This window comes from Seriola aureovittata, chromosome 8 (assembly GCF_021018895.1).
Source record: "Seriola aureovittata isolate HTS-2021-v1 ecotype China chromosome 8, ASM2101889v1, whole genome shotgun sequence".
Taxonomy (NCBI): domain Eukaryota; kingdom Metazoa; phylum Chordata; class Actinopteri; order Carangiformes; family Carangidae; genus Seriola; species Seriola aureovittata.
The window spans coordinates 7782427-7806951 of NC_079371.1; the positions used below are offsets into that span (position 1 = coordinate 7782427).

Here is a 24525-nt window from a genome sequence, read left to right on the forward strand (position 1 = left end):
TGAGTAAAATAAGTCAGAAGTGATGGAAAATCCTGTTTGTTCAAGAGTTGAATTCACTAATGAAACATAATTTCCTGTCCTGTACCTTAAATATAATGTTGATTCAACCATGACAATTCCTCTTGACATAATTTAGTTAAACAAGATAAAGAGTCTATGACCATGCTAGGAGCTCTCAGGCGCAGTGGAGCTTTAAGCTAAATGCTAAATAATGTGAAAGCGCTAACATGCTGATAGTTCAACATGATAAAACAAAAATGTCGATCTCATTTTGGCAGTAGAGGAAAAAGTCAACAGGATAACCGAAGTCATAAGTGGGTTTCATCCTCTGGGAACCATGAATGTCTGTGCACAACTTCATGGCAGCTCATCCAACAGCTGCTGAGATGTAGGAACGAAGGGGGGGGGGAGAAACACGCAATGTGAGTTACACAAAACAGTTTTTAATGGCAAGACAAAAAAGGAACTGACACTTTATCAGCCCCTGAGAATGTGTGGTTTAAATTATAAAAAGCAGTGATTAAAGCTGACAGAGACTGGTTTCATGGACATGGAGTAAGTTTACACTTCTGCCGACCGTTCTTCATGATCTCCCATCTCATGTCAGTGAATCCAGCACTGACTGTTCACACTCAATCTTCTCAAATGAGTGACAAGGACAACACATTTCAGCTCGTAGATGTGACATTAGTACTACTTACAAAGAGAGAGACATACATATGCTTACCTGCTTTGCAGCTTTTTAGTGGAAAATACAATAAATAGAGTTCAGAGTGTAATTATTAACTGTATTTCTTCAACAACTACTTTAGGTAGAATAGCTTATTTTTTCTTCATTAACACTGCTCTGCAAAGTTCATCACACATTGATCAGGATATTCTTTAACATAAAGTGAAGAGTTGATAAATAGATACCAAGATCTGTTTGCAAACCTTAGGCCTAACTGCTAAAAGAGCTTCTGTATATCATACTGCTGTACATACATTATGAGCATGTAATACCTCCGTTACTGCTAACTTTTCCTTAGATAATGTACACTGACACTTTCAATTGCTAAAGGAACGACGGCTTGGGCCTAAAACTCTAAAGTTTTTAATTTAATTCAAGCTGATCCAGAATCGGGAAAGCTTTCATCTAACTCTGCATTAATCTGACTTGAGGGTCGCAGCTGTACTAATCAGTCCAGGTCCTCACAGTGAGGATGTTATCATCAGTACCACTCGAAGCAGGAAGCATTTACACTAAAGAGAGGTGAATGTAAAGCATGAGCTGGAGGAGAGTTAGTTTTTTTTGTTGACCTTGCACAGAGTACATCCAGGTGACAGAGTGCTGCAGGGCAGGAAGTCCATTTGCATTAAGGCAGATAGATGTGTAAACAGTCCTGGCTTTGAACTGGTTGTATCTCTTGATGTGTATGTGCACGCACACACACACACACACACACACACACACACACACACACACACACGCACGCACGCACGCACACACGCACGCACGCACGCACACACACAGTGCAGGCCAGAGTGTGAGTGGCGCCCTGGGAGACAGACACTCGCTCCCTTGTGTTGGGCTGAACTCAAAGTCCGTGTACTCTGTGGACGTCCTCCTCCTCACCACCTTCCCTTCACTGCAGTTCTGAACGATTGTGAGGAAAAGCCCAGAGGCGTTGTGCATTCAAACCACTCATTCAGCATCTAACAACAAGCTAATAGCGCTTGAGGTGTTTTCTTTGCTCGAAGCCGTCTTACGGGCTGTACGGTGGGGGCTTCTCATCAGGATGGTTGTGAGGAGGGGAGTAGCGTGGAGGGACCATAGTGGGCCACAGGTGGCTCGCTCCAGACTGGGAGTCATCTGACAGGCCGGAGGAGTCAGGGAACATGAAGGAGCCCTGCAGGAAAGATGAGACGTTTGGTTTCAGAATAACAACTGAGTAAATCAATCAATCAGTTTATTTGTCTACAAAGGGAAACTGGATAAACACACTGCAAAACACAGGATCCTACTAACAAACCAAGTAATGTCTGTCTGTCTGCTTGACTTTAAACTTGGCGGGTGTGTTGCTGAGGACCTGAGGAGGTGCAGTGTTAGTGGTTGTCGAGAAAATTGAAATACAGACAGACAGAGATCCCTCCACCAGAATTTTATAGAAGTTTCTCCATCTCCACACGGGATCTCTGGATCTCAGAGTGACCATCAGGTTCTTGGTCACCTCTCTTACCAAGACCCTTCACCCTCGATTGCTCAGTTTGGCTGGGCGGCCAGCTCTAGGAAGAGTTGTTCCAGACGTCTTCCATGTAAGAATTATGGAGGTCACTGTGCTCTTGGGAACCTTCAATGTGACAGAGTTGTTTTTGTAGCCTTCCTCGGATCTGTGCCTTGACACAATCCTGTCTCCGAGCTCTGCGGTTCCTTCCTCCTCATGGCTTGGTTTGTGCTCTGATAAGCATTGCCAGCTGTGAGACCTTATATAAACAGGTGTGTGCTTCTCTGCATCATGTCCAATCAGCTGATTTTATCACAGGCGGACTCTAATCAAGGTGTAGAAACATCGCAAAGATGATCAAGAGAAATGGGAGGCAGCTGAGCTGAATTTCGACGGCTGTAGCAAAGTCTGAATATGTTTGTCAATGTGATATTTCAGTTTTTCCTTCTAAATAATTTGGAAAAAATTCTAAAATTCTGTTTTCAATTTGTCATAATGGGGTATGAAGTATGGACTGATAAGGGACGAAATGATTTTAAAATTCAGTATAAGGCTGCAACATAACAAAATGTGTTATTATTATTGCTGTATATCGCACTCACAGTTCATATCATAGCGCCACAGTATCATCACTTCATCTTTTAGTCCAAGTGAATTTCCTCAAAGCGGTCGAGAGATATCACATTCAGGAGGCCAAAAATATGTTTTGTGCGGTCACAGTGACCTCGTCCTGGAAAAGTATCCACCACATCCTCCGTTTGAGGAAGAAAAACAAGGAGAGGTGGGAGAGGGAGACTCCCAGCTCTCAGCGGCTCAGCAGCTTCCACCATTAACAGCTGTATGCCACATGGCTGCACGGTGGTCCTCCACAGAGATAAACAAACCCTTGCCCATACTTGGGCCACATGCTTGTGTTTCTTCTGGCCCAGTATAAGGGGCATCTGGCTCATACACAGCATGACTGTCAGATGCTACTTCCACATCTGCAATAAGAGCCGGATGATGTTGGGTATCTGGGCCAGTGGTTAGCACTGCGGCCTCACCGACAGACCTCAGGAAACCGGCTGGGTAAGAGCCCATTTCCCTGTTTGACAGTGCGAGAAGAATACTAACAGATAACAGAAGATGTAAGGACTGACCACTGACTCCTTTATTAAAACACTACACAAATTCCGGGTTAAAACTGACATTATAATCCTAATATTGCCTGATTAATTTCACATTTTTGGATGAAAGCCACCATCTGAGCTGGACGTCACTGATAAAACAAATGCCAACAATAAATGAATACTTGTTTTGATGCAGGACAAATTCTCAGTCTATGCACATCATGCAGCACTGTACCTGCAGGTCGTAGGCAGTGTATGGCGGCAGGCAGGGGGCAGTGTTGTAATAGGAGTTGAGAGAAGTGGTGGGTGGAGGAGGCTCCGAGGGGACGGGGGCTGTGATGGCCTCTGGTTCAGATGAACTCTCCGATGCAGGAGAGGGAGTCTGACAAAGAAGTATTATTTAGTATCTTGACACACAAACACTAGACAAAGAAAAACACACATAGAGCTGTGTGAATCACTTATACATCAGCCAATACTGACAAATGCATCGTTACAGTTCTTAAACATAAAATAGCATCGGGCTAATTTTCACACATTTGACAAAATTTAAGCCGAGCCATCCAGTGGTGTTTATTGGTGAATATAAGTATCATTCACTTGACGTACCATGTCCTTGAAGCCTCCCAGCACTGCAGCCGTTATGATGCCCAGGAAGAGGGCCACAATGTTGAGGATGGTAGCGGACCACAGCAGGTGATAGAGGTGCACCACGTCCTGGCAGCTCCTCACATCAGTGTATTCATGGTAGCCTCCAATCACCTCTACACGGCTAGCCCAGTGGGTGGGACAGAGAGGGAAACAGCCTACGGTCAAGCCACAAACGTCACTGACAGTTTTTTTTTTTTTTTAAATGCAGGTACATCAACCACCACAACAGGCTCTGAGCGTTTGGTTATGAAAGTGAAAAGGCAAAAGACAGGATTTGATATATGGTTGTAAAAGTTCAGATGGTTTCAGTCTAAGTCTGAGAGGAGAAGCTACTGAGAAGATGCTGCTACAGGCTGGGAAACACGGATGACAACATGGATGAATGTTTGGTCAGACTCAAACAGGACATGCAGAGGGAATGGCACCCTATGAACACATTGCTATTGTGGGTTACATTAAAAACACTTTTTAAAAAAATATAGAGTTGATCATGAATGGCTATTATGGGTCTAGAAAAAAGGGACCTACTTCCAAATCATGGATGATTTCCTAAACTTTTTCAAAACATCTTTATTCTGAAGTCCCATAAGAGGATGTTCTCTGAAACAAAGGTTAAAAGAAAAGAAACATTCTTGTTCTAATACGTTCAACACTGCAATGAAAGAAAAATCTCCCACAAAAATGGCAGAGCAGTACACATCAAAAATCCAAACGGTCAAAGCAACACAGCCAAAGCAAGTAGCCACTGATTCAGAAGCTTCGTCAGGTGCTCGAACACTCAGCATACTCACTTCCCGCAGTTGTAGAGGTCGCAGCAGTAACAGGTGTTGCTCTTCACGCGCAGGTTACAGGACGAGCGCGACATTGTCTGACACGGCACCTGAAGGTCAAAAATGAGTTTACAGTCCCTTCACTTTGGGTCCGCTGCCGGCTAAGCACCCGAACAACGTCCTGGCTAAAACTACTAATGAGTAAACAAAGAGTACAGGTCGGAGATATACGCTGAGGAGGAAACTTTCTTATTTCTGTGAACTTGAAGAGAAAAAAATGTGTTTCTTACATCACGGTCAGATGCTGTCTCACTGGAGTGATACTCACAACGGCCGGCATACAGAGGCCTGAGGTCCTGCAGTGCGATAGACATCAATTTTATGTATATTTCTGACATGTGAATTTTCTTTTTTTTCTCTATGCTTTCTATTTCTTTTGTGAAACCCTCACGAGAATGCAGAGGTCAGGTCATCCAAGTTTTATGGTTTATTGTCACATATAAAATCTTAAGACTTCCACTTCTTTCAAAAAATACAGTTTGGAAATATTCAACTACATTTCCTTGTTTCTACATGCTACACATTTTAATTTCACTCTGCACTGAGTTCAACTTCTTCACAATTTAACTACTTAATCACATTTTCCTGCTTTTCTAGAAACATGAAAGAAAGCTTGATTTTAATAAAACCCCTGTAAGTAAACGTTGCTACCTGTGGGTTATCTGCGAAGTAAAAGAGCTCCATCTTAACCTGTGAATGAGGAGCATTTGACTGGATACAGACACTTTGGACCAGTGTTTCTTAAACTACAGGTCCCAGCTCAGTGGGTGGGTACTCACATGAAATCTTTATATCAACAGAATTTAGTTGTTTTCATTTACTTTGCAGAGTTCAAAATGCTCCATTAATAAGTACCTATATTTTCTCCAAAGACATTTTAACGCTTGCAAAACAGTGCAAAGTTTTCTCTTATAGTTGGCACATTAGCAAACTCAGTCACTAACTTAAGTGTTTGTTGTTTATGATGTCACAGTGAAGTTGACCTTTGACCATTTGGATATAAAATGTCATCACTTCATCATTTTATTCTATTAGACATTTGAGTTAAATTGTGTCATAATTGGTGAGTTATGGCCAAAAACATGTTTTCTGAGATCACCTTAAACTTTGACCTTTAATCACCAAATTCTAATCAGTTCGTCCTTGAGTCAAAGTGAATGTTTGTACCATATTTGAAGAAATTCCCTCGAGGCGTTACTGAGATATAGCGTTCATGAGAATGGGAAACACAATGCCTCCAGCCATCAATCACTATAAATCTGAGTATCTGAATGACTGTTAATGTGAATATTAAGATGGTTAATTCTGTATTCATGAAGGTGGGTCATTTAATTTAAATTGTTGAGATGAGAAAGTTTAACAACGTGTCCTTTAAAACCCACAACCAACTTCTTTTCCTCTTTCTCTTTCATTCAACAGTCTGTCTCTGTGGAGTGCAAAAAACTGTTTGGGAGGAAAATTTCCATTTTCCATTTCACCGACACAACGGGCAAATAAAAAAACCTGCTAATGGTGCTGATCTCCCTTTTCACCCAGCCCTAACTTATTTTGGTATAATTGTTTTAAGAGTGCATTAGCGGTTATTTATTCTTTTATGTACTTTGCATCATGGAGAATAATCTCTACCACAAAATATGTCTGTCTCTGTGAGAAGGGTGTGGCGGCTGCTATAGGCTGCCATATGCAAGCATTGCCCTTGCAGATGGGAATACAGTTTACTATATTTGTAATGCGGACGGAGTATATTAAGCTATAATGGAAATAGCATTGATTAATAAGCTTGTAATAAATGGGAGCATAAGTGTTATCCTTATCCATAATTTATGAGTTTAGTTTAATAAGTAGAAGCTTCATTGATACTCACAATGTGCCTTGCAGCAAATACTCCATCAACAATAGCACAGCAGAAGGCAGCCACCACTCCGAAACTGATGAAGACAATAGATGCCACTAACTGTGAAAGAAAACAGAGGAGCATCAGCTTCATCACTCTTCATCATGATGTAATGATTTTATTATTGTAGGAGACTAGAAACTAAATGTAAACATGCACTATTTTATGAGTATTTTTTTATTGCTCCCTCACACCACTGTACTGGGTTACATCTGCAACACTAATGTGTATTATATGAATGGGACGAGGGTGGGGGGGGTTGTGGGCTGGGTTAAAGGACAACAGTGACAGAGCGCAGTGGTTGTCACCTACAGTGGCTTTCACCGCGGTCCGTGGCTGGCACGGTGCCCGGCTCTTTTATAGGCACTGCAACCCCTTAATTCTCCTCCTTTAACTCCTCAATGAGAATCAGCATGTATTCAGTTACACATCACCCCACCCAGTCTGCAGCTACCCCAGCTCACAGGGGTGAGGCAGTGCAACAGATTCATCACTGAGCTGCGGCTTTGCCAAGACCTCTGCGATCACGGTCCAGCTGGTAACATGAAAACAACTCGACCCCGGGGGTTCTCGGCAACACATGTTAAAGGTTTGACGGACATGCCAACTGTTAGTTGGGCTGGTTGATGGGGTCGTCCATCAACACAGTTTCTTCTGCCACACTAAGAACAGTTTTAGTTATTTCAACTGAAAGATTTCTGTATTTCTGTCGGCCGTCCTGTTACTGGTCTGAAGTGGAAACACTTGATAAATCAGCATTTATCAACAGTTGAATTCAAGTCTGTTGTGGGGGTGCTGTCTTGGATATTTGACGTTATAACAAAATTCTTAGGATTTGAAACCATGTTTTCAGGGGCTTTAAACGTCAAGATGTTCAAACATGACAGTGATAAACACTTAATGACCAGCAAAGTCATACGTCGCATGAAAAAAAAAACAATTTAGTGTGACGTTCAGCAGTAAAGACTTGATAAAAACAGCACCTACGAGTGTCAGAAATATGTCTTCATCAGTGCACACTTTGATTGCTGGTCATGAAAAGGTGGAAATGGAAGCTCTCCTTGCAGTTTGCTGCTGATTTTCTGCTGATAGGATTATCACTTGAATCACAATAACGTTTCATGTCAATTATGATTCAGCTACTTTCATCCACTTCCAAGTATAACAATGTGCAAATTCTTCTTCTCACTAAAAAACTGGGTTGCAACTAACAATCTTTGACAATATGAATGCATCTGCTGATTATTACCTCTGCCAAGGAGGTTATGTTTTCCCCAGTGTTTATTTGCCAGCAGGATTACACAAAATGTAGTGAACTGATTTCCACCAAACGTGGTGGAGGGATGGGGCATGAGCCAGGGAAGAGCCCATTAAATGTTGGTGCGGATGCATCTGCAGGGGCAGATCCAGGAATTTCTTTTCCCTTAACATTGCGAAATAGGACATTTGTTGGTCAGTTTCTCAGGAAATAATGTATGGATCTTGATGTAAAACAACTAATTTAAATATATTGATGTATATTATCATATATATGGATGTAAACTGTTTACATCCATGTCTGTGCAGACTTATATAATTGGTGAAGACTTTAATAAAAAGCTATTTAAGTGTATTTTATCATAACTAGCATATGAATTCTTGGGTTATGGCAAAATTGTATTGGTCAGAGTGACCTCACACTTTATGAGTCATAGTGATCTTTGACCTTTGACCACCAGATATCACATTCATGAATGGGTATGTGGACAAGCCAAAAACAAAAACCTCTGGCCACGGCTGTCGCTGGTGTCGAGGCATAAAAACATCCATCACATTTTCATAGAGATCATTTGGACCAACAGTCCAAGATCTAAATACAGTTGTCTGCAAAAGATTGGGAGTCCCTGGGTAAATTAATCCCTGGGCATAGAGTTTCAAAAGTACTACACAATGACATAATTACTCTAATATTTTTCTGCTTATGAGATCATGAAACAAACAGACGCTGAGCATTTGTATTTGAAGAAAGACTATTTACATCAACAAAATGTGGAATTTATAAAACCTGTACATATTCACATTTAAGTGGTTGGAAGCAGTTACTAATTGATTCTCCAAATGGTTGAAGGCTGAATTAGTTTTCTATTGATCAACTTATCATTTCAGCTCTCCTGAAAATGCAATGATACAAAAATCATGTGCCTCTATTACCCCAAACCACAAATAATAACAACACGTTCACATTTTATGGGAAACAACAAACCAGAGGTCGTCTGGTGTAACGTGCCATAACTCACTCACTCGTGTCACACATACACCAACTGCAACTCCAGGCATCCCAACTCTGCTGCATTATGGGAAAAGGTTTCACGATACAAACTCATACTTCATTTCAGCCCCGACAGTCCCTGCCCAGCACCTCCCACCTGCTCCTCTCATCTGCAGTTTCCTTCTCCACATTCCAGTGTGGACATCCGCCCTCTTCCACTTACACCCTATTTCTATTTCTGGCTGCATCTCCCCTCAAGCCCAGGATACTTGCTCTGATACACAACGTAAACCTCCTCAGGCTTAGCGGGACTCGCAGTCTGGGTCAGTTCTGCTGCTCACATTTTCACTTTAACAACATAATCAAGCTGGAGGATGTTGGAAGGTAATTGGGACTCATGCACAGTTTAATAACAGTGTTCTGTGACTGTAGAGACAAGGAGACACCGAGCACTGAAAGTGATCTCAATGCACAGCGGTAATATAAATCCTCTTACCATCTGCCTCTTGTTCTCTATCAAATGAGCACCGATAATTCCCAGAAAAGAGCCAAAGCCCAGCTGAGGAGAGAGAAAATAGCTGTTAGGGCATTTATCTAATTTGACTGTAAAGCTTTGATTTCATAGTGCAGTTAGATAAATCAAAGATTTAAGTGTTTCTCTCGTGCTCTGGGGAAGCATTCAGCATCTTTACAATATTATTAACTATTCACTTTTATAGGTGAGTAAAATACATTGAAGATTAATTTACTGTGATTTGAGTTTGTTTTCAGTTTCTCTCAATCTTATGCAGCATTTTAATATTATTTCTTTCTATAATAATATAATATAATAATCTGAACTATTAATCTGATGAATTTAAGGTTAAAGTTGTGAGAGGCATCTTTACATTAGATGCTTTCCCTGTAGCTCTTTACATGAGGCAGAATGTTAAAAGCCGAGTACTGTGAAGAAACAAATTTATGGACTGAGAGATGCTTTACCTCACTCAGCCTCTAATGACAGTGATGCTGAATAATGAATGTGGGGAAAATTCACCCCTCGGAGACCTTCAGTAATTATGTTCATCAGAGTCCAGGAGCGGGAAGAGCTCACTGGAAACACTCACACTTCACTCACACGTCACTTATAATGAAATCTGACAGGGAGCAGGCCTGCTGCTGCTGCTGCTGCTGCTGCTGCTAACTGTAGGTGTGAATGTGCACTCACAATGACTCCTGGGTAGTAGCCGCCCACTGTGATGTTCTGCGTCCTGGTAGTTGCTGCCAGGCCAAAGATGAGGATGAGCACAGATACGATGAGCAGCATCACCGTCACTATTATGGATTTCCTCTTCCTCCTCTTAAAGGAACCTACAAGAGAGCAGATTAGAGAACATTACGGCGAGTATCACGCGGCGACATGAGCGGTAAAGTGATGTAAGACTAGAAGATGAGCCTACAACTACAGTCCAGACCATAACTATTTAGAAAAATCGGGCTCTGCGCTTCTGCACGTTCAATATTAAATAAAATAATGGATATTAGATCAAAGTGCCAAGTCTGATCTTTAATTTGAGGAGCTCTGAATCAATATTGAAGGGACTGTGTGGAAGATAAAGACCTTTTAACACATAATGCCCGAACTGCGATGGTTCATTAGTAATTGGAGACTTGGCTTCTAAATGTGCAGCTGCGTGTCGTTTCAACATTCGTTCATACACATAAAGCGCCCAAACGAGTCTCAGAGTTGACTGAGAGTTGCCATTCAGATAAAAGTGGAGTTGTCTCTCAATATGAGCAGAGAAGATCTGATCATACAAGTGAAGAAGATAATATCAATACCTATATCAGAGGTACGTGGTTTGCCAGAATCAGGCCTGGGAGAGCGAGGAGCACAAGACTTGTGGATGAGCAGAAAATCATCGCCATGGTGATGAAAAATCCCTCTATGACAGCAGGTCAAAAATGGGTGTAGGCGCCAGCGGACATGTTTTTCTTTCAACGATCAAGAGAGGAAGTCATGACCAGCATGGCAGAGGATTCATCACAAAATGTAAAAACAGAGAGGCCGGTGCAGTTCACAAAAACACACAAAAACAAGTAGAGGAACAAAGATCTATGGGGAGATTAAACAAAAATCAACCACTATTAAAATGATGGAAAGAGATATGGCTGCCAATGGAGCTGGTACACTGGCATTTATTGATGATTTCACTGCTGACGGAGGCAACAGGATGAATGCAGAGGAATACAGGCGCATTCTGCTCAGATTCAGCCTCACGCATCAAAACTCATTGGAGTATCCTCAACATACGGCTAAAGCGACCAAAGAGCTGTTGAGGGTGAAGAGGTGGAATAACCTTGACTGGCCGAGTCAACCACCTGATCTCAGTCTGACTGAGATGCACTCCACCTGGTGAAGACCAGACTAAAGGCGGAGACCACTCAGCGAGCAAGAGCTGAAAGAGGTTGCAGTGAAGAAAAGGGAGAGCATCAGGGAGTCACATGCTGCAAAGGACTTCACACAAAATATCAAACATGGTGATTTTGTTTTGACTTCATGTGTATCTGACCTTCAAACATTGGATAGTATGTGCTAAAAAGGTTATACATCACATATAGTTCTTTCTATGTTGATTTAAAGCTAAGACTGTGTAACCGGCTGTACTGTGGGATCCACCACAGGCTGTGATGTAACATGGGAAGTAGTTAAAGACTAATGATGGGACTGGAGTCTCTCTGGCTCTGTCCCTTTGGCCATCAGTGGCTTTGTCTAAGAGTAAGGTATCAAAAGGGGAAATAACGTCCACGATCACAGCGCAGCTCAAAACAAAGAGTCACATTTCTTGAGTATTTCTTATGACTAGATTGTTCCAAAAATAACTTACAAATAACTTATCATGTTTCTCATGATGGAAAAAAATCCTGGCGTCTCGTTTCAGTAAACAAAATAAAACTAATTTTTATTTTCTTCTTAAATCACACATTGTTTGGTAACATGAGAAATCTCTAAAGGTCTATTTGAGTCTATAATTTGCTGCAATTTCCAATGAAAACGTTTGTTTTTGTTTAACCTGGAAGCATGTGATAGAAGCAGATTTAACAGTAAAAAAAATCATCTGTGAGCTTTGAGACACAGATCATATAATCACAATGCCCCTCATACCCAGTCAGCTTTCTGCTGTCATATCTACTATATCCCACCATGATCTCCATGACTGTGTGCTCCTATAATTAGTAGTATGTCATCAGTAATTCTAACAAGAAATTTAAAAATTAGTTTTACCTCATTAATGCGCAAATTTACTCAGCAAGGCGTATTATTATTGTTGAGTTATTGTGTTCACAAGTCAGTTTCATCCTAATTAGGCCAATTAAGTCATTAATTAGAGAAAGATATTTCATACCAACATGTTTGTCTTTGCTACATATCTGGTATCAACGTGAACTTGTTAGCTCAAGTGTTAAGGACTCACAGATATTTCTCGGGAATCAGTGTTCTCTCATTAATATGCAAATGTATGCAGCGATGCACACCGAAGTCTAATCAGCTGACTTCCTCCATCTGGTGTACCTGTGGTGTAAGCATGACGCTTCTGCTGTGTGTTGTTCTGTTCAGAAGAACAACAGGGAGCTTTGCAATTCAGAAGTCAGATAACCTAAAAATGTTAAAAAAAAAAAAAAAATACCATAAATTATTTAATAAGACAACCATGAACTAAAAATAAAATGTACCTTGAAGAGCCAAAGGTTTACCATGTAAGAGTCGAGTAGCCTCTGGGATTGTGCTTCTTTTAAACTGCTCAGATTTAAAACAGATCTGTCTGAATCTCCTCTCAGAGGTCATTCATCTCCTCAAAGAGAGGAGCTGCTGCATGAGAGTCATCTCTAACAATATTCAGGGCCTTCTGCTGACGTCAAACTTTAAAAATTGAAGAGAGAGGCTGGCGGGAGTGGCCAGTAATTTTAGATGCAGCGTTAACTACTTTCTCTGTTGTTCCAGCAGTAGTCACTCCACTAAACCAAACTGTGATAGAAAGTTTCACCTGCTTCTGATTGTGTGACAGAAAAGATCTGTTTAGTTCAGAGAGCTCATCACAGAATGACAGATCACCTCTATGTTCTGTTTTATCAATCTGTGGGATACGTGGAGCTGGAAGCCACAGACAGACAGACTTCATTGCTGCTGAATACTGATGCTCCAACCTGGAGATCAATAAGAAACTGTCAGATAACTCAGGAGCAAAGTACTTCAGTGTCTGTCACTACACTGAGAGGATAAAACATATGGTCTCCACAGTGTTCACACAATGAACAACAAAGCCTGTAAGATTAATCATCTAGAAACATATGTACAATCTTACAGAGCTGGGAGTTAAATTACAACAATAATAATGTGATGAGGCTACATTTCCTTTGGGGTTGGGTTAATTTTAATACTGAAATGCAGTTTTCTTTTCCTGATCTCAAATGCTAAATTACAGTTAAATGAAACATTGAATGGGGATGGTTTGCATCAGTGTAATGAATCATGAGTGCCTCTGTTTTCATATCACATTCTTGCAGTTTTAATCTCACAGACCACATCTTTACTAGATTAGGTCAAATATCATATGGAAATGCCAGTCATTTTCTATCTAATATATCATATGATCATCAGTAGAGGTTTTAAGTAAAACATTCTTAATTCATTGGATTTTATCGTTATCTCCCGGCTCTACCTCGTAGCAATTTTGCAGGAAACGGGATTTGTAACTCAGAATCATGCATGGCTAGATTGTTTATTATGTGACTTCCTTTGAAAACATTACTACTGTAGGAGTCGGAAGTATACAGTCAAGTATAGGGACTGTTATTTGACTACTGCTCACGTAGAAGTAAAATGTCATGTGTTTAACATTACTCACAGTATTACTCCATGTAACAGAGTTACATATGGCCAGGGTCACATAATCACTTAAGCATGATTACACCACTAACCACTCCCTCTCTAGTTCAATGATGCTCTGAAAACAGGGTTTCCGCAGGGTTCACTAAGTTCAATTCAATACGTTTTAAGACCTTTAAGAAATGTAATACCTATTTCACAGCCAAAGAATAAAATATATAAATAAAAACCAATACAGGTGATAAGGCCTTGCATTATTTAAGTGCCTGAATTTATCAGTACTTCCCAGCTGTATATAACAATAATTCCCATTAAATCTGACCTGGATCTGGATAAGCAGTAGAAAATCGATGAATAAAAGAATGGATGGATTACCAACTTGAAAAACAACAAATTTACATATGAATTTTACATAAATTCAGTGGTCTGTGGCATATATAATGAACTAGAAAACCTGTTTAAGTCATTTGTGAGTGCAATTTCAGACATTTGAATACCTCCTACAGCCTTTAATGTTGGAGAAAACTGAAATCAGTGCTTTTTTAAAAGCCTTTTCAATGCCTGAAGAGGTGACCACTTAGCTTTCTCAAACACTGCCTTACAACAAATAAGAGGTGTAGAGGTCTGGGGGCAAACTAACATGGATGATCCCACTATTTGTGCCACAATAGCAAAGCTGTAGACTATGATCTTCCAGAGATAGTTGAGTTCAACAATCTACTACTATCTAGTGAAAATCACCTGTTTTAGGTTACACTAATACGTACAAAAAATATTCTCCATCACATGAATGGACCGTTTTTATTCCTTTAATTTTTATGGTATCAGCCGAGCATCCTGCCAAAAATCTGTGTCAGCCAGTTACCAGAGCCAAACATCCAGGCTGCTGTGGTTACTCAACGTCGCCGCACCTGCAGTGACGCGCTGCGGCCTGGGCCAGAAAAAAAACACGGTCTGGTGATGCAACGAGTGTTTTGTCTGCTTTTGTGAGGAGGAAAGCGGCTGTTCGTGTTTCCAACCAACAAAAATAAGACACGTGAACGGCCAAAATATTAACCTTAGTGTGTATTAGCTATTCAAAGAAGCTTTCAGTGCTCGATAAACCCCCTGCAGTGTAGTAAAATGAGTATATTATTCAGTTGATAAAAGCTGCTGCAGACACGGCGTTGACCTTGCACACACCTACCCATGCTTGTTTCTGAGAGAGTCAGTCCGCTCGATTGAAGGCTCTGAGCTGGAGGCATGCTGGCTTCAGGATGTTTAACGTAGTCCAACGGACGATCCTCTTGCAAAAAAAAAAACAAAAAAAACAGTCACGACTAAATGTTACACGCTATATATTTGGAAGCTAAATGTTTACAATCAGGAGCTAATGCAGACGGTGCGTTCGTTTGCTGAGGCATTCTTTGACAGCAGCCCTCCGTCCCCGCTGAACCCCAGTCCGTCTCATTCACATCCCCGCGGCTGTTGACACGTTTCTCTGTGTCCGTCCTCACGATGTGTCGGTGTCGGACAGTTGGTCGCTGCTGCTGCTGCTGCTGACTGTTTGTGCGCATGTCACAAACACACTCAAAAACCCGTTACTTTACGTTACTCGTTCCAAAGCAGTGTGACGATACTGCGATACTCAGCTAATTATCAATTTTTCCCTGATGTACGTGAACGTTTCACCAATAGGTTCGTTACTTTCCGTTACAAACCTTGTAACGGTCGTTTTTGTTCACCTGCACCTACATTTACAGATCAGATGATGAACCGTCAATGTAGTTTTATTCACCCAATACTATCGTCTCTGTCGATAAAATTCAAAATACGTGTATAAATTCACCAAGAGACAAACCTTCCGCCATTTTTAGGATTATTGGCTAGTGTCGTAACTTTAACGGTTAACCTTCCAGGCTTACGTTACAAGATGAATGACTACAAGCTTCAAAAAGAAAAATGGGTTTGTGATTTTAAACAAATCCTGTAAATTTTCACTTTGTATTTATTTTATAGCAAATACAAGTAATGTTAGAAAAAATAAAATAAAAAACACGTCCCTGATATAGGAAAGTAACGGTAATCTGTAACGGGTCCCTGGTCACCAGAAAGCGGGGACGAAAGCTTTGAGTGACAGCATCACATGGAGTCGGTTAAATCAGTTTTGATCTGTTTAATGTGTTTTATCCTGCTGTCTGTGTTTGATACACAGATCTGGAGCTACTCATCCTGGTTTTACTCAGCTGCACTGATTGGGGAGAAAGTAAAAGTTGTGAGCATCGAGCGCCGCCAACCGTCAACAGTACAACGGTGCGTTCATGAGCTACCGGGCATTCAGGGAGCAGCATATGCATGATTCAACAAGATGACATATGCTGCCTTCAAGGACGATACGTCAGGTTTGAAATCCTAAATACGAGTTTTTATACAAAATTCTCCCTGTCCCAAAAAATAGGAACTCGTGCGTTTTTTTTTTGGTTGCTGATATTGTACTATATATGTTTGCAGCCTTCACTTCACTTTATAATTAACACGAAAAAATCCAAGGCAAAAATGAGGGTGAAAAAAAGTGTTAAAATAAGCATAAAATACATAAAAAGTTATTATTGCTATTAGTTTACAACACAGGTCATGGGTATATTATGTCTCTTACTTACCTTGTAATTTAATTGCACTTGCATAGTTTCTATTTTTATTTTCATATTTCAATGATTTTTTTTTCTCTCTCTATTTATCTGTACTTATTTATGTCCTGTGCTCCTGCAACACCCAAATTGCAACCAAGATGTATCTTAATCTCATTTAGCCACTAATATGTTGCCTAAATTATCATTTTTAATATTTTTTCTTTATATGTACAGTATGTGTGTGTATATATATGTTTTCTGTGAATTTTCCATCTTTTAAATAATTTCAACTTTTAAGTAGGGTACTTAAGTTATGCTTATAATAATAATAATTATATATATCTTATATTTAATTTATTATATGGTGTAATTCATTAAAAATACTGAATTTAGTTAACGCAATGAATAAATAAATACACAGAAAAAACATTCTGCAGACTTTCTGAGGGGTGGTTGCAATTACAGTGTAAAACATGGGCACACCGTGACCCATTCATCTGACAGAAACATTTACCCCCATAACTGACATCATGTGTCTTTAGTTTGTAAAAGTTCAATATTAAACTCTTGTGGAACTTGCAAATGTAAAGTCTGTTCAGAACTAATAGAGGCATCTCTGTGTTTTGTGTGGGCTGCAAGTAGGGCGCATCCTGTGCATCATATACATAGAATAATAATAATATTAATGATAATAATAAACTTTGTTTATAGAGTACTTTTCATACAACAGATGATGCTCAAAGTGCTTGACAATAATAGATCCCTTCTTCCCACATTGCTCCCAGGAAGGCTGCACAACTAACTGAGCAAAGCTGCAAACTGTCACAGGCCCCCAGAACTCCAGGCTTACTTTATCTGAACTCATTTGTGAAGGTTTCATTGAAAATATGTTTTGGGAATATGCAGCGTTGAAATATCCAGAGAGGTAAGGGCTATAAAGCATGTCTTGCTTTATAACTTGATCTTGAAAAGGGTCACTGTGTCAAAACATAGTTTGAAGACTGTCATTATAACTGTTCTGTGTTTACATGTTGCATAATCTCAAATCAATGTTTATTTGAATTACCAGACATCAAAACTGTAACCAAATTTCACATTCACAGAGAATAGGAGAAATTAGTAGGGGCCTTGCAGCTCATTTCGGCCCTGGGGACCCCCTACAGGTCATCCTGGCTATGGATCAAAAGGCCTGCCCTAAATGCTCATATACCCCACATGCAGGTACAAATACAGATATTTAACTCCAGCAAAGTTGTAAAAGTATTTGTAAATCATGATTCTGTAGGTGCATGAAATGAAAGCTTTCCACAGGAGGGGCTTTCCCTGCAAAATGTCCTGCTGAATCTCTGCTTCTCTCCAAAAGTCTTTGTATCATGAGAACAATCATTGGCCTTAACTGTAAAATACGCACATAAACACGCGCACACACAAACAACGTGCACGTTTTTTTGCCGCGCAAATCTCAAAGAACAGATTTTTTCCATGACGCAATTTCTCTTTTCATGTAAAAGAAGAAGAAGAAAAAAAAACACCCTCAGATGTTCCCCCTCTCACTTTTACATGGGGTAACAGAGCGTTACGTGCCCGGAGTGCAGATAGGAGCAGGATGAGGACTAGTTGAACTTCACCGGAGTAGAGCTCAGGGGTAAGTAGTTACTGTGGGGGTGCTGGCGTTGGCAGCAGGTTTAGTACGCATGCATGTGCAGGGACAATACCGAATGACTGATATTTAATTTATGATGCTTTTGTTTCGTGTTAAATGAATCGATCAATAATAATAAAGATAATAAAAGATAGAGAACCCCCCCCCCCCTGATTGTTCTTGTGTCTGTGTGCACGTACAGTATGCAGCCAGGCAATGATTGACAACAGAGTCTTGTGTTGGGATAAGCTATAAATATTGTATTCAGGCTTTGATTCAGTCTTAGCCCAGCTTAGCAGACAATGGCTGATGGTGTGCGTGTACAGAATGCACTGCTGTGGTCCAGGCCACTGCCAAAACGACTCTGGGACCAAAAAGAAAAAAAAGCACTCTGCATCCCACCCCCAGTTTTTCTCTGTCCACCGTTCATTCACTATGATGCGCGCTTAGTTGAAGGAGGTTCTCCAAACCCGGTTCCCTCTGCACGCCTAAAACTTTCTAATGAAATCCCCAAACACTTTTTGACAAATATTATTTTTTTTCCTCTAGGGGTCAAGAGGTTTTTCGACATATAAATCATCGTTTTTTACTGAAAAGAAAACTTCAGGTATGTCAGATTATTCATTGAAATTCTATTCGTTACAGCTACAAGAGTTATTTCTTGTGTCTGAGTCTAGTTTAAGTTACGTAGATAGCTTGGCATTGTTGTGAAAAGTATTGAGATTGTTGTCGAATTTGACAAGTGAGCAGATGTAAAGATGCGTTGCTCTAATTCAGTGGGGTATGTGTGATGGGTTTAACAAGTACCTTTTCTTTCTGTGAAGAACATGGAGCCCAGTTCCACAGAGGGAGGAGCTGAAGAGACGCTCCTTAAAAATAATCCATCCACTCCTGTAAGTGCTGACATTAAACAGAAAACATCACTTTCTAATTACTTTATTCATTGAAGCAGATTAAGACATCTTTTCCACTAGCACTGACTTTTTTTTTTTTTAACAGTAACATTATCATTAACACAATAATCAAGAGATTTAAATTGGCACAAAACTCAAAGCTCATAGTAGAATTTTAAACATTTAACAGCAGATTCTTTTAAAGGTCAAGTTTTAACAAATGAAGTGACTTTTCGGTGACACTCACAAGTGTCCTGTGGCTCCTCTGGGATCTGTGTGTCCTTGCCTGCGGATGCTGAGAGTCAGTGAGTAACATCTGGCTGTCAGAGTCACCCTCCAGCTCTGCTGTCTGCAGCTGCTGCTCCAAGCAGGAGGGTCCACTCAGAGGAGGTCAGCTCTCCCAACGAGTGCCAGAAAGGTCACCAGCGGGTTTATAATTTGCAGAAACAGGGGACAGGACCATCAGTGCGATGTTCATTAACATGCAGTGCACTCTCTGGCAGTTTATATTATCGGTCATACTCGGATCAGAAGGCATGCCATTTTTTTCCTGCAGTGATTTGAAAAGAAAATAGGCTGACTGCAGAACTTAGCAGTTGAGAATATGTGTGGTGAGGGCTTTTTCTCTTCTTCTTCTTTCCACCAGCCTCACAAAGTGATACTCAAACATGGACAAGAGCTGGAAGAAGAGCAGGAGGAGTTGGCCGAGCACCAGCCTCTAGAGCAGGAAGACCTGAACTTTGAGAGATGGAAGCGCAGGCCGATACCCAAGAGGACGCTCCACCAGAAAATAGACGACTTGAAGAAATACCTGTGGAATGCAGAGACCAACGAATTCATGGGTCGCTCTGGAAAGAGCTGGAGTGAGTTGATGAAAAAAAGAGGTTCTGTGTTGTTGGGGTATAGGGGGGGACGTTTGGATTAATGCAAAAGTACTTTATTTATTACTGCATGTGTCCTGTAATTACAGATGTAAAGTTGAGTGCATTACAGTTGAATCGTCTTAAACAGGCTTAAAAGCAGACATGGTGTTTGAATTTCTTTAAAAGAAGCACTCAGGGACAGTTTAAGAAGTGAGAAATGTCTTTCCAGTCCAGTGACTCTGCTCACTGTGCTGTGAGTGAGTGTGTGTGTGTGTGTGTGTGTGTGTGTGTGTGTGTGTCCATGCTCAATGTTTACATAGGTGCATGGACAATTCAGAGTGTCCTGACAAAAACAGACTGCCTGGGGACGTGTCCCCAGCGGGAGCGCACTGTTCCGGTCCTCGCATTGGCCAGGAATCACATTCCTCTACATCTTACCATGCTCTCCACAGCCTCTTTCCCAAAGCCTTAGCGACCTCATCGCTGAACTTAACATGCTTATGGCCCCTCAGTTGCAATGAAACACGTAGAGATGCTCATCTCTTCTTTTTCCATAGAGCTCGCTGCCAAATCGAGCCTTGGAACCCTTTTGGCAGAGGTGACGGACTGGACGAGTTTGTTGAGTCAATGATGATGGAGCAGCCTCTTGGTATTCCAGGGTAGCTGTTATGTGACGCTGTTGAGCCCCCTCCCTCAGTTCCACTGTACACAATGGCAACCATGATCCAACTGAGTGTAGAGAGAATATCCAAGGAAAGTGTGATACTTGCATAAGCTGCAACGCTGGATCCCAGGCAGAGCTAAGAGCACATTTCAGCTACATAACCAGTATGTGCACACTTGTGGAGGAGTGGGGGCCCATGTGTCTGCTGAAGAAAGGCTCTGAGTTGAAGTCTGTGCTGTGTGTCCTGTGAGACAAGTGTGTAAGAAGGGGCACAATACCAGAGTGGGGTGATTGGGGCTCCTTGGAGCTGGCCGGGCCTCTATGGCTGCAAAAGACCTTCACTACGATGGCAACCGGAGGTTCACTGTGTTCCTGAGTGAAAGGACAGCTGGGAGAATTCTCACTGGGCTGAAACAGAAAGGCCTTTGTGGCTCTGGGGACGCAAGGCTGGCTGCAGCAAGTCCCCTGTGAAATTGTCTGCACAGCAAAAGCCATTTAATTTAGGACACGTTTAGCTTGATTAGTTGCTAATGGACTGTTAATTGAAAATTACAGAGCAATTCTAGTTCTCAGGGTTTATTTATTGGGGTTTTCAAATAAGCTCAGTACAGTGGATTTTATACCAAGATTATTGAGTTACTTGCAGGGCCAGACATGAGGGGGGGGCTCTGCTTTTGTATCAGTAAACAAATCAGTGACTGTCCTGATCAAGGACAGTAGCTGGAGTCCAGACAGACCACACAGTCTGAGAAAAAAATGATTTTTTTTTATGGCTCATTGTTTTCCTCCACTCGGATCAGAGTCATAATCTATTGAGAGACGTGAAGTCTGTTATGTAAGCCACTTTTGCACAAACACTGCATCAGAAACATTCACCCTAATAACTCTTTTCTTTTTTTTACCCCTCTTTCAGGCCTCATCCTTCTCTTCTACGCTGCACTTTATATGTTTCTTGCAGCCATGTTTGGTGGCTGTATTTTTTGCCTCATGTGGTCTATTAGTCCCTACCATCCGACCTTCAATGATAGAGTGATGCCACCAGGTAAATATAACCCCAAACTCAAACCTCTCCTCCGTCACTTTCCTGTCGTCTCTCTCCTCGACCATCCTTCTGTCTGTTGCTTCTACTTGAGTCTCAGCACAGTTGACTGTCTCTGGGTCTCCACTGGCAGGTATGACGATGGCCCCACACCTAGAAGGCCACGACATCGCCTTTAACGCCTCTGATCGCAAATCCTGGAAGAAGTACGCCAGGTCTATGGATGAATATCTACGACGTGAGTCAGTAGTGATTGTGTGGGATCATGTTAAAGCTGGGAGGTCTGATGGGGTTGTTGAGTTTGTACGGGTGCGCAATGAGTTAATCCTCATCTTCATTACCTTTGTCCCCTTTTTCCATTTGGATCTTGCAGGGCATGCTGGGAAGGGAAGCCTCTTTGTGGGCAGAGTGCAGCCATTCAATGCCGTTTTTTTTTTCACACCCCGCTTTTGTCAAGCTTCCTTAATCAGAGGCCTGAGTCTGGCATGGCATTGCTGTTGCAAAGGTTTATTTATGCCCTCCTCTCTCATTCTCCCTCCCTCTCTGCCGCTCTCTCCCTGATCTTCATTTTCAGCATATAATGATGGCGCTCAGGAGAGGAAGAATATTCGCTGCACACAGGACAGATACTTCATGCAGGACGACTTGGAGGAGAGTGCAGAGCGGAAAGCGTGTCAGTTTAAGAGGTCCTGGTTGGGGGACTGTTCGGGGCTGCAGGACCCCCACTATGGCTATTCTCAGGGAAGGCCATGCATCCTCCTTCGAATGAACCGGGTAAGATGAGTGTCAGTCGCCAAAAGCAGTAAAACAGCGCACTTTAAAGAGTACCATGATGTATACCAGCGCGAATAACAAAAGAGGGAACATCAATCAGCAGGCACACAGTGTGTGACTGTACTGCTGAGGCTCACCGTTTTTTCAGTCAGTGACATCTTGTGGCCAATCCAGGGAGAGGGTGACGAGGTTATGAAGCCATTTTTGCACCGTTGTGTCTTTGTCTTTTGAATTTAGTTTAGTTAGAAATTCACTTTTACATGTGATTTTAAGTATTTATATATATATATATATATATATATATGTATATATATATATATAAAGAAAGAGGTGTTCATGTCCACCCATTGCAGAATTTTAAAAAATGAGACGTTTCAATTTACCAGGTCTTGTCTACCAGACGTCCACTGTCGTCCAGTTTGAAGACGCAACAAATACAAACACAGAAACGCAAAAGTCCTTTTTTTCTTTTCTTTTGCCTGCATGTTGACACTTGTCTCTTACTGCTCTTACTCTTCAATAGATTCTTGGTTACTTACCTGGCCATGGCAAACCAGTAAATGTGACTTGTGGAGTAAAGGTACAGAAACCATCAACACTTTTACTTTTACGTCAATAATATTCAACATGTCTGAATATGTCATAATCGTGTCATACAAACAAGCCTGAGTCTAACTTTTTCCTCTTTCAGAGAGGACCACCAGAGGCCTTGGGAGAAGTCCAGTTTTATCCTAAAAGCATTTTTGACCTGAAGTACTACCCATACTATGGGAAGCTCAGACATGTGAGCGAGAATTTCATCACTGTGGATAACCGCTGTGGCACATAGACACTTTTATTTAAGTCTGAAATAACGCCTGTCGGGTGTTAATCTTCTGTGTCTTTTCTGTCTCAGGTAAACTACTCTTCACCGGTGGTGGCTGTGCGTTTTGCAGGGGTGCAGTATGACACTCACATCCAAATTCAATGCAAACTGAATGGAAAGGGCATCGTTAACGATTCACCCACTGACCGCTACCTGGGCAGTGTGACCTTCTCCTTGGAGGTCGGTGCGTAAAGCGAAGATATCGCTGCCAGCAGGATGCTCCTGTGACAATGAGGCTGGAAAATGTACAAGGAAAAAAAAATTATGTTGAACCATTATTTTCCATGAAATATGTAATTTCCCTCTCCTCATCTTTCACTTAAAATATCCGTGTCTTCTGCTGTGAAACAAATTCCTCAAGAAGTAGATATTTACTCTTGTGTTTCTGTTGTATCTTTGTACCCTGAGCGTGTTACTGGCACCTGCACCCACAACAAACAGTGCTGAGCACAGGACGAGTGCGTAGAGTGAGTTACAATTGAATTCCTGATATTTTGTAATGATTAGCAAGATTAATCAAACTAAATTACACTCTGCCCAATAGTTAGCATTTCTGGCTATGCAAATCCAATTATAACTTAAAACATTAATAGGCGATTAGAAATATTGTTTTGTCAGGTTAGATTATGGTTTTGTGTGCACATTTTGTGTGACAAAGTGTACTAATTTGTTTTGCATTATATTTTTCAAACATGTATATTGTAAGAATTCAAAGAAGTATCATGCAAACACTGAAAGCAGGACTTGTACTGTACTTACACAGTAAAAAAGACATAATAAATGACTGCAAATACACTATTAGTATATTTTTGTTGAATAGAGCAGAATTTATGAACAAGTATCACAAGCCACTTCTTGCCTTCTTTTGTAAAAACATTTGCTTTTGAAAATGAAATACTACACAAGACTGATCAATAAAGGACATACTGTACTGTGAAATAGTTTGTGAAAGGTCTGTACCGTTTTAAGTATAACTATTTTGTGGTAGTATTAATCCTGCCTGAACAGTGCTACTAAACTTGGTATCAATGTTGTATTTATTCCTATTATAGTTCTTATAATAAATACAATGTTCTGGTATGTACTGTAAGTTTTCTTCCACATGGGGCTGATAGTCTTCATCAATTGTGTATTACATATTTTCTTAAAAAGCTTTCAACACATCTCAACTCTGTAATTCTCAGTCAAACACTGACTCTCACCAATCTTATGAGAACTTTTAACTGATGACGTTTCAGAAAGTTACACATTACTTCAGTTTTCTGTAAAACATGGTGAAATACAATGGATTTTCATATGCTCTAAATTTATCATTGGTGTTGACAGTAGTTTTTTATAGAGCACAACCCCTCTCAAATAAGTGTGTTTCTGTT

The 24525-nt window shown here is 40.9% G+C and overlaps 2 protein-coding genes across 7 annotated transcripts; one reads left to right on the forward strand and one right to left on the reverse strand.

Annotated features, from left to right (window-relative positions):
- Window positions 1–423: 423 nt before the first annotated feature.
- On the reverse strand, window positions 424–18931 carry tmem255a (transmembrane protein 255A). 5 transcript variants are annotated; one of them, XM_056382036.1, is made up of 11 exons: window positions 18862–18931; window positions 14990–15088; window positions 10144–10286; window positions 9433–9495; window positions 6659–6748; window positions 5025–5090; window positions 4756–4844; window positions 4492–4564; window positions 3923–4090; window positions 3549–3695; window positions 424–1889 (listed from the first exon to the last, which is right to left on the reverse strand). In XM_056382036.1, the coding sequence occupies exons 1-11, from the start codon at window positions 18881–18883 to the stop codon at window positions 1746–1748; spliced, it is 1104 nt and encodes a 367-aa protein (XP_056238011.1). In that variant the 5' UTR covers window positions 18884–18931; the 3' UTR covers window positions 424–1745. The 5 variants fall into 5 exon arrangements, with proteins under 5 accessions (XP_056238011.1, XP_056238012.1, XP_056238015.1 ...); XM_056382037.1 differs by having other exon boundaries at window positions 3923–4085; window positions 4493–4564; window positions 18862–18928; XM_056382040.1 differs by lacking the exon at window positions 18862–18931 and adding an exon at window positions 12490–12574 and having other exon boundaries at window positions 14990–15353.
- atp1b4 (ATPase Na+/K+ transporting subunit beta 4) lies at window positions 17981–24232 on the forward strand. 2 transcript variants are annotated; one of them, XM_056382042.1, is made up of 10 exons: window positions 17981–18057; window positions 18604–18661; window positions 18879–18947; window positions 19594–19810; window positions 21388–21516; window positions 21647–21751; window positions 22088–22287; window positions 22811–22867; window positions 22979–23071; window positions 23183–24232. In XM_056382042.1, the coding sequence occupies exons 3-10, from the start codon at window positions 18882–18884 to the stop codon at window positions 23342–23344; spliced, it is 1029 nt and encodes a 342-aa protein (XP_056238017.1). In that variant the 5' UTR covers window positions 17981–18057; window positions 18604–18661; window positions 18879–18881; the 3' UTR covers window positions 23345–24232. The 2 variants fall into 2 exon arrangements, with proteins under 2 accessions (XP_056238017.1, XP_056238016.1); XM_056382041.1 differs by lacking the exon at window positions 17981–18057 and having other exon boundaries at window positions 18480–18661.
- The last annotated feature ends 293 nt before the right edge of the window (window positions 24233–24525 follow it).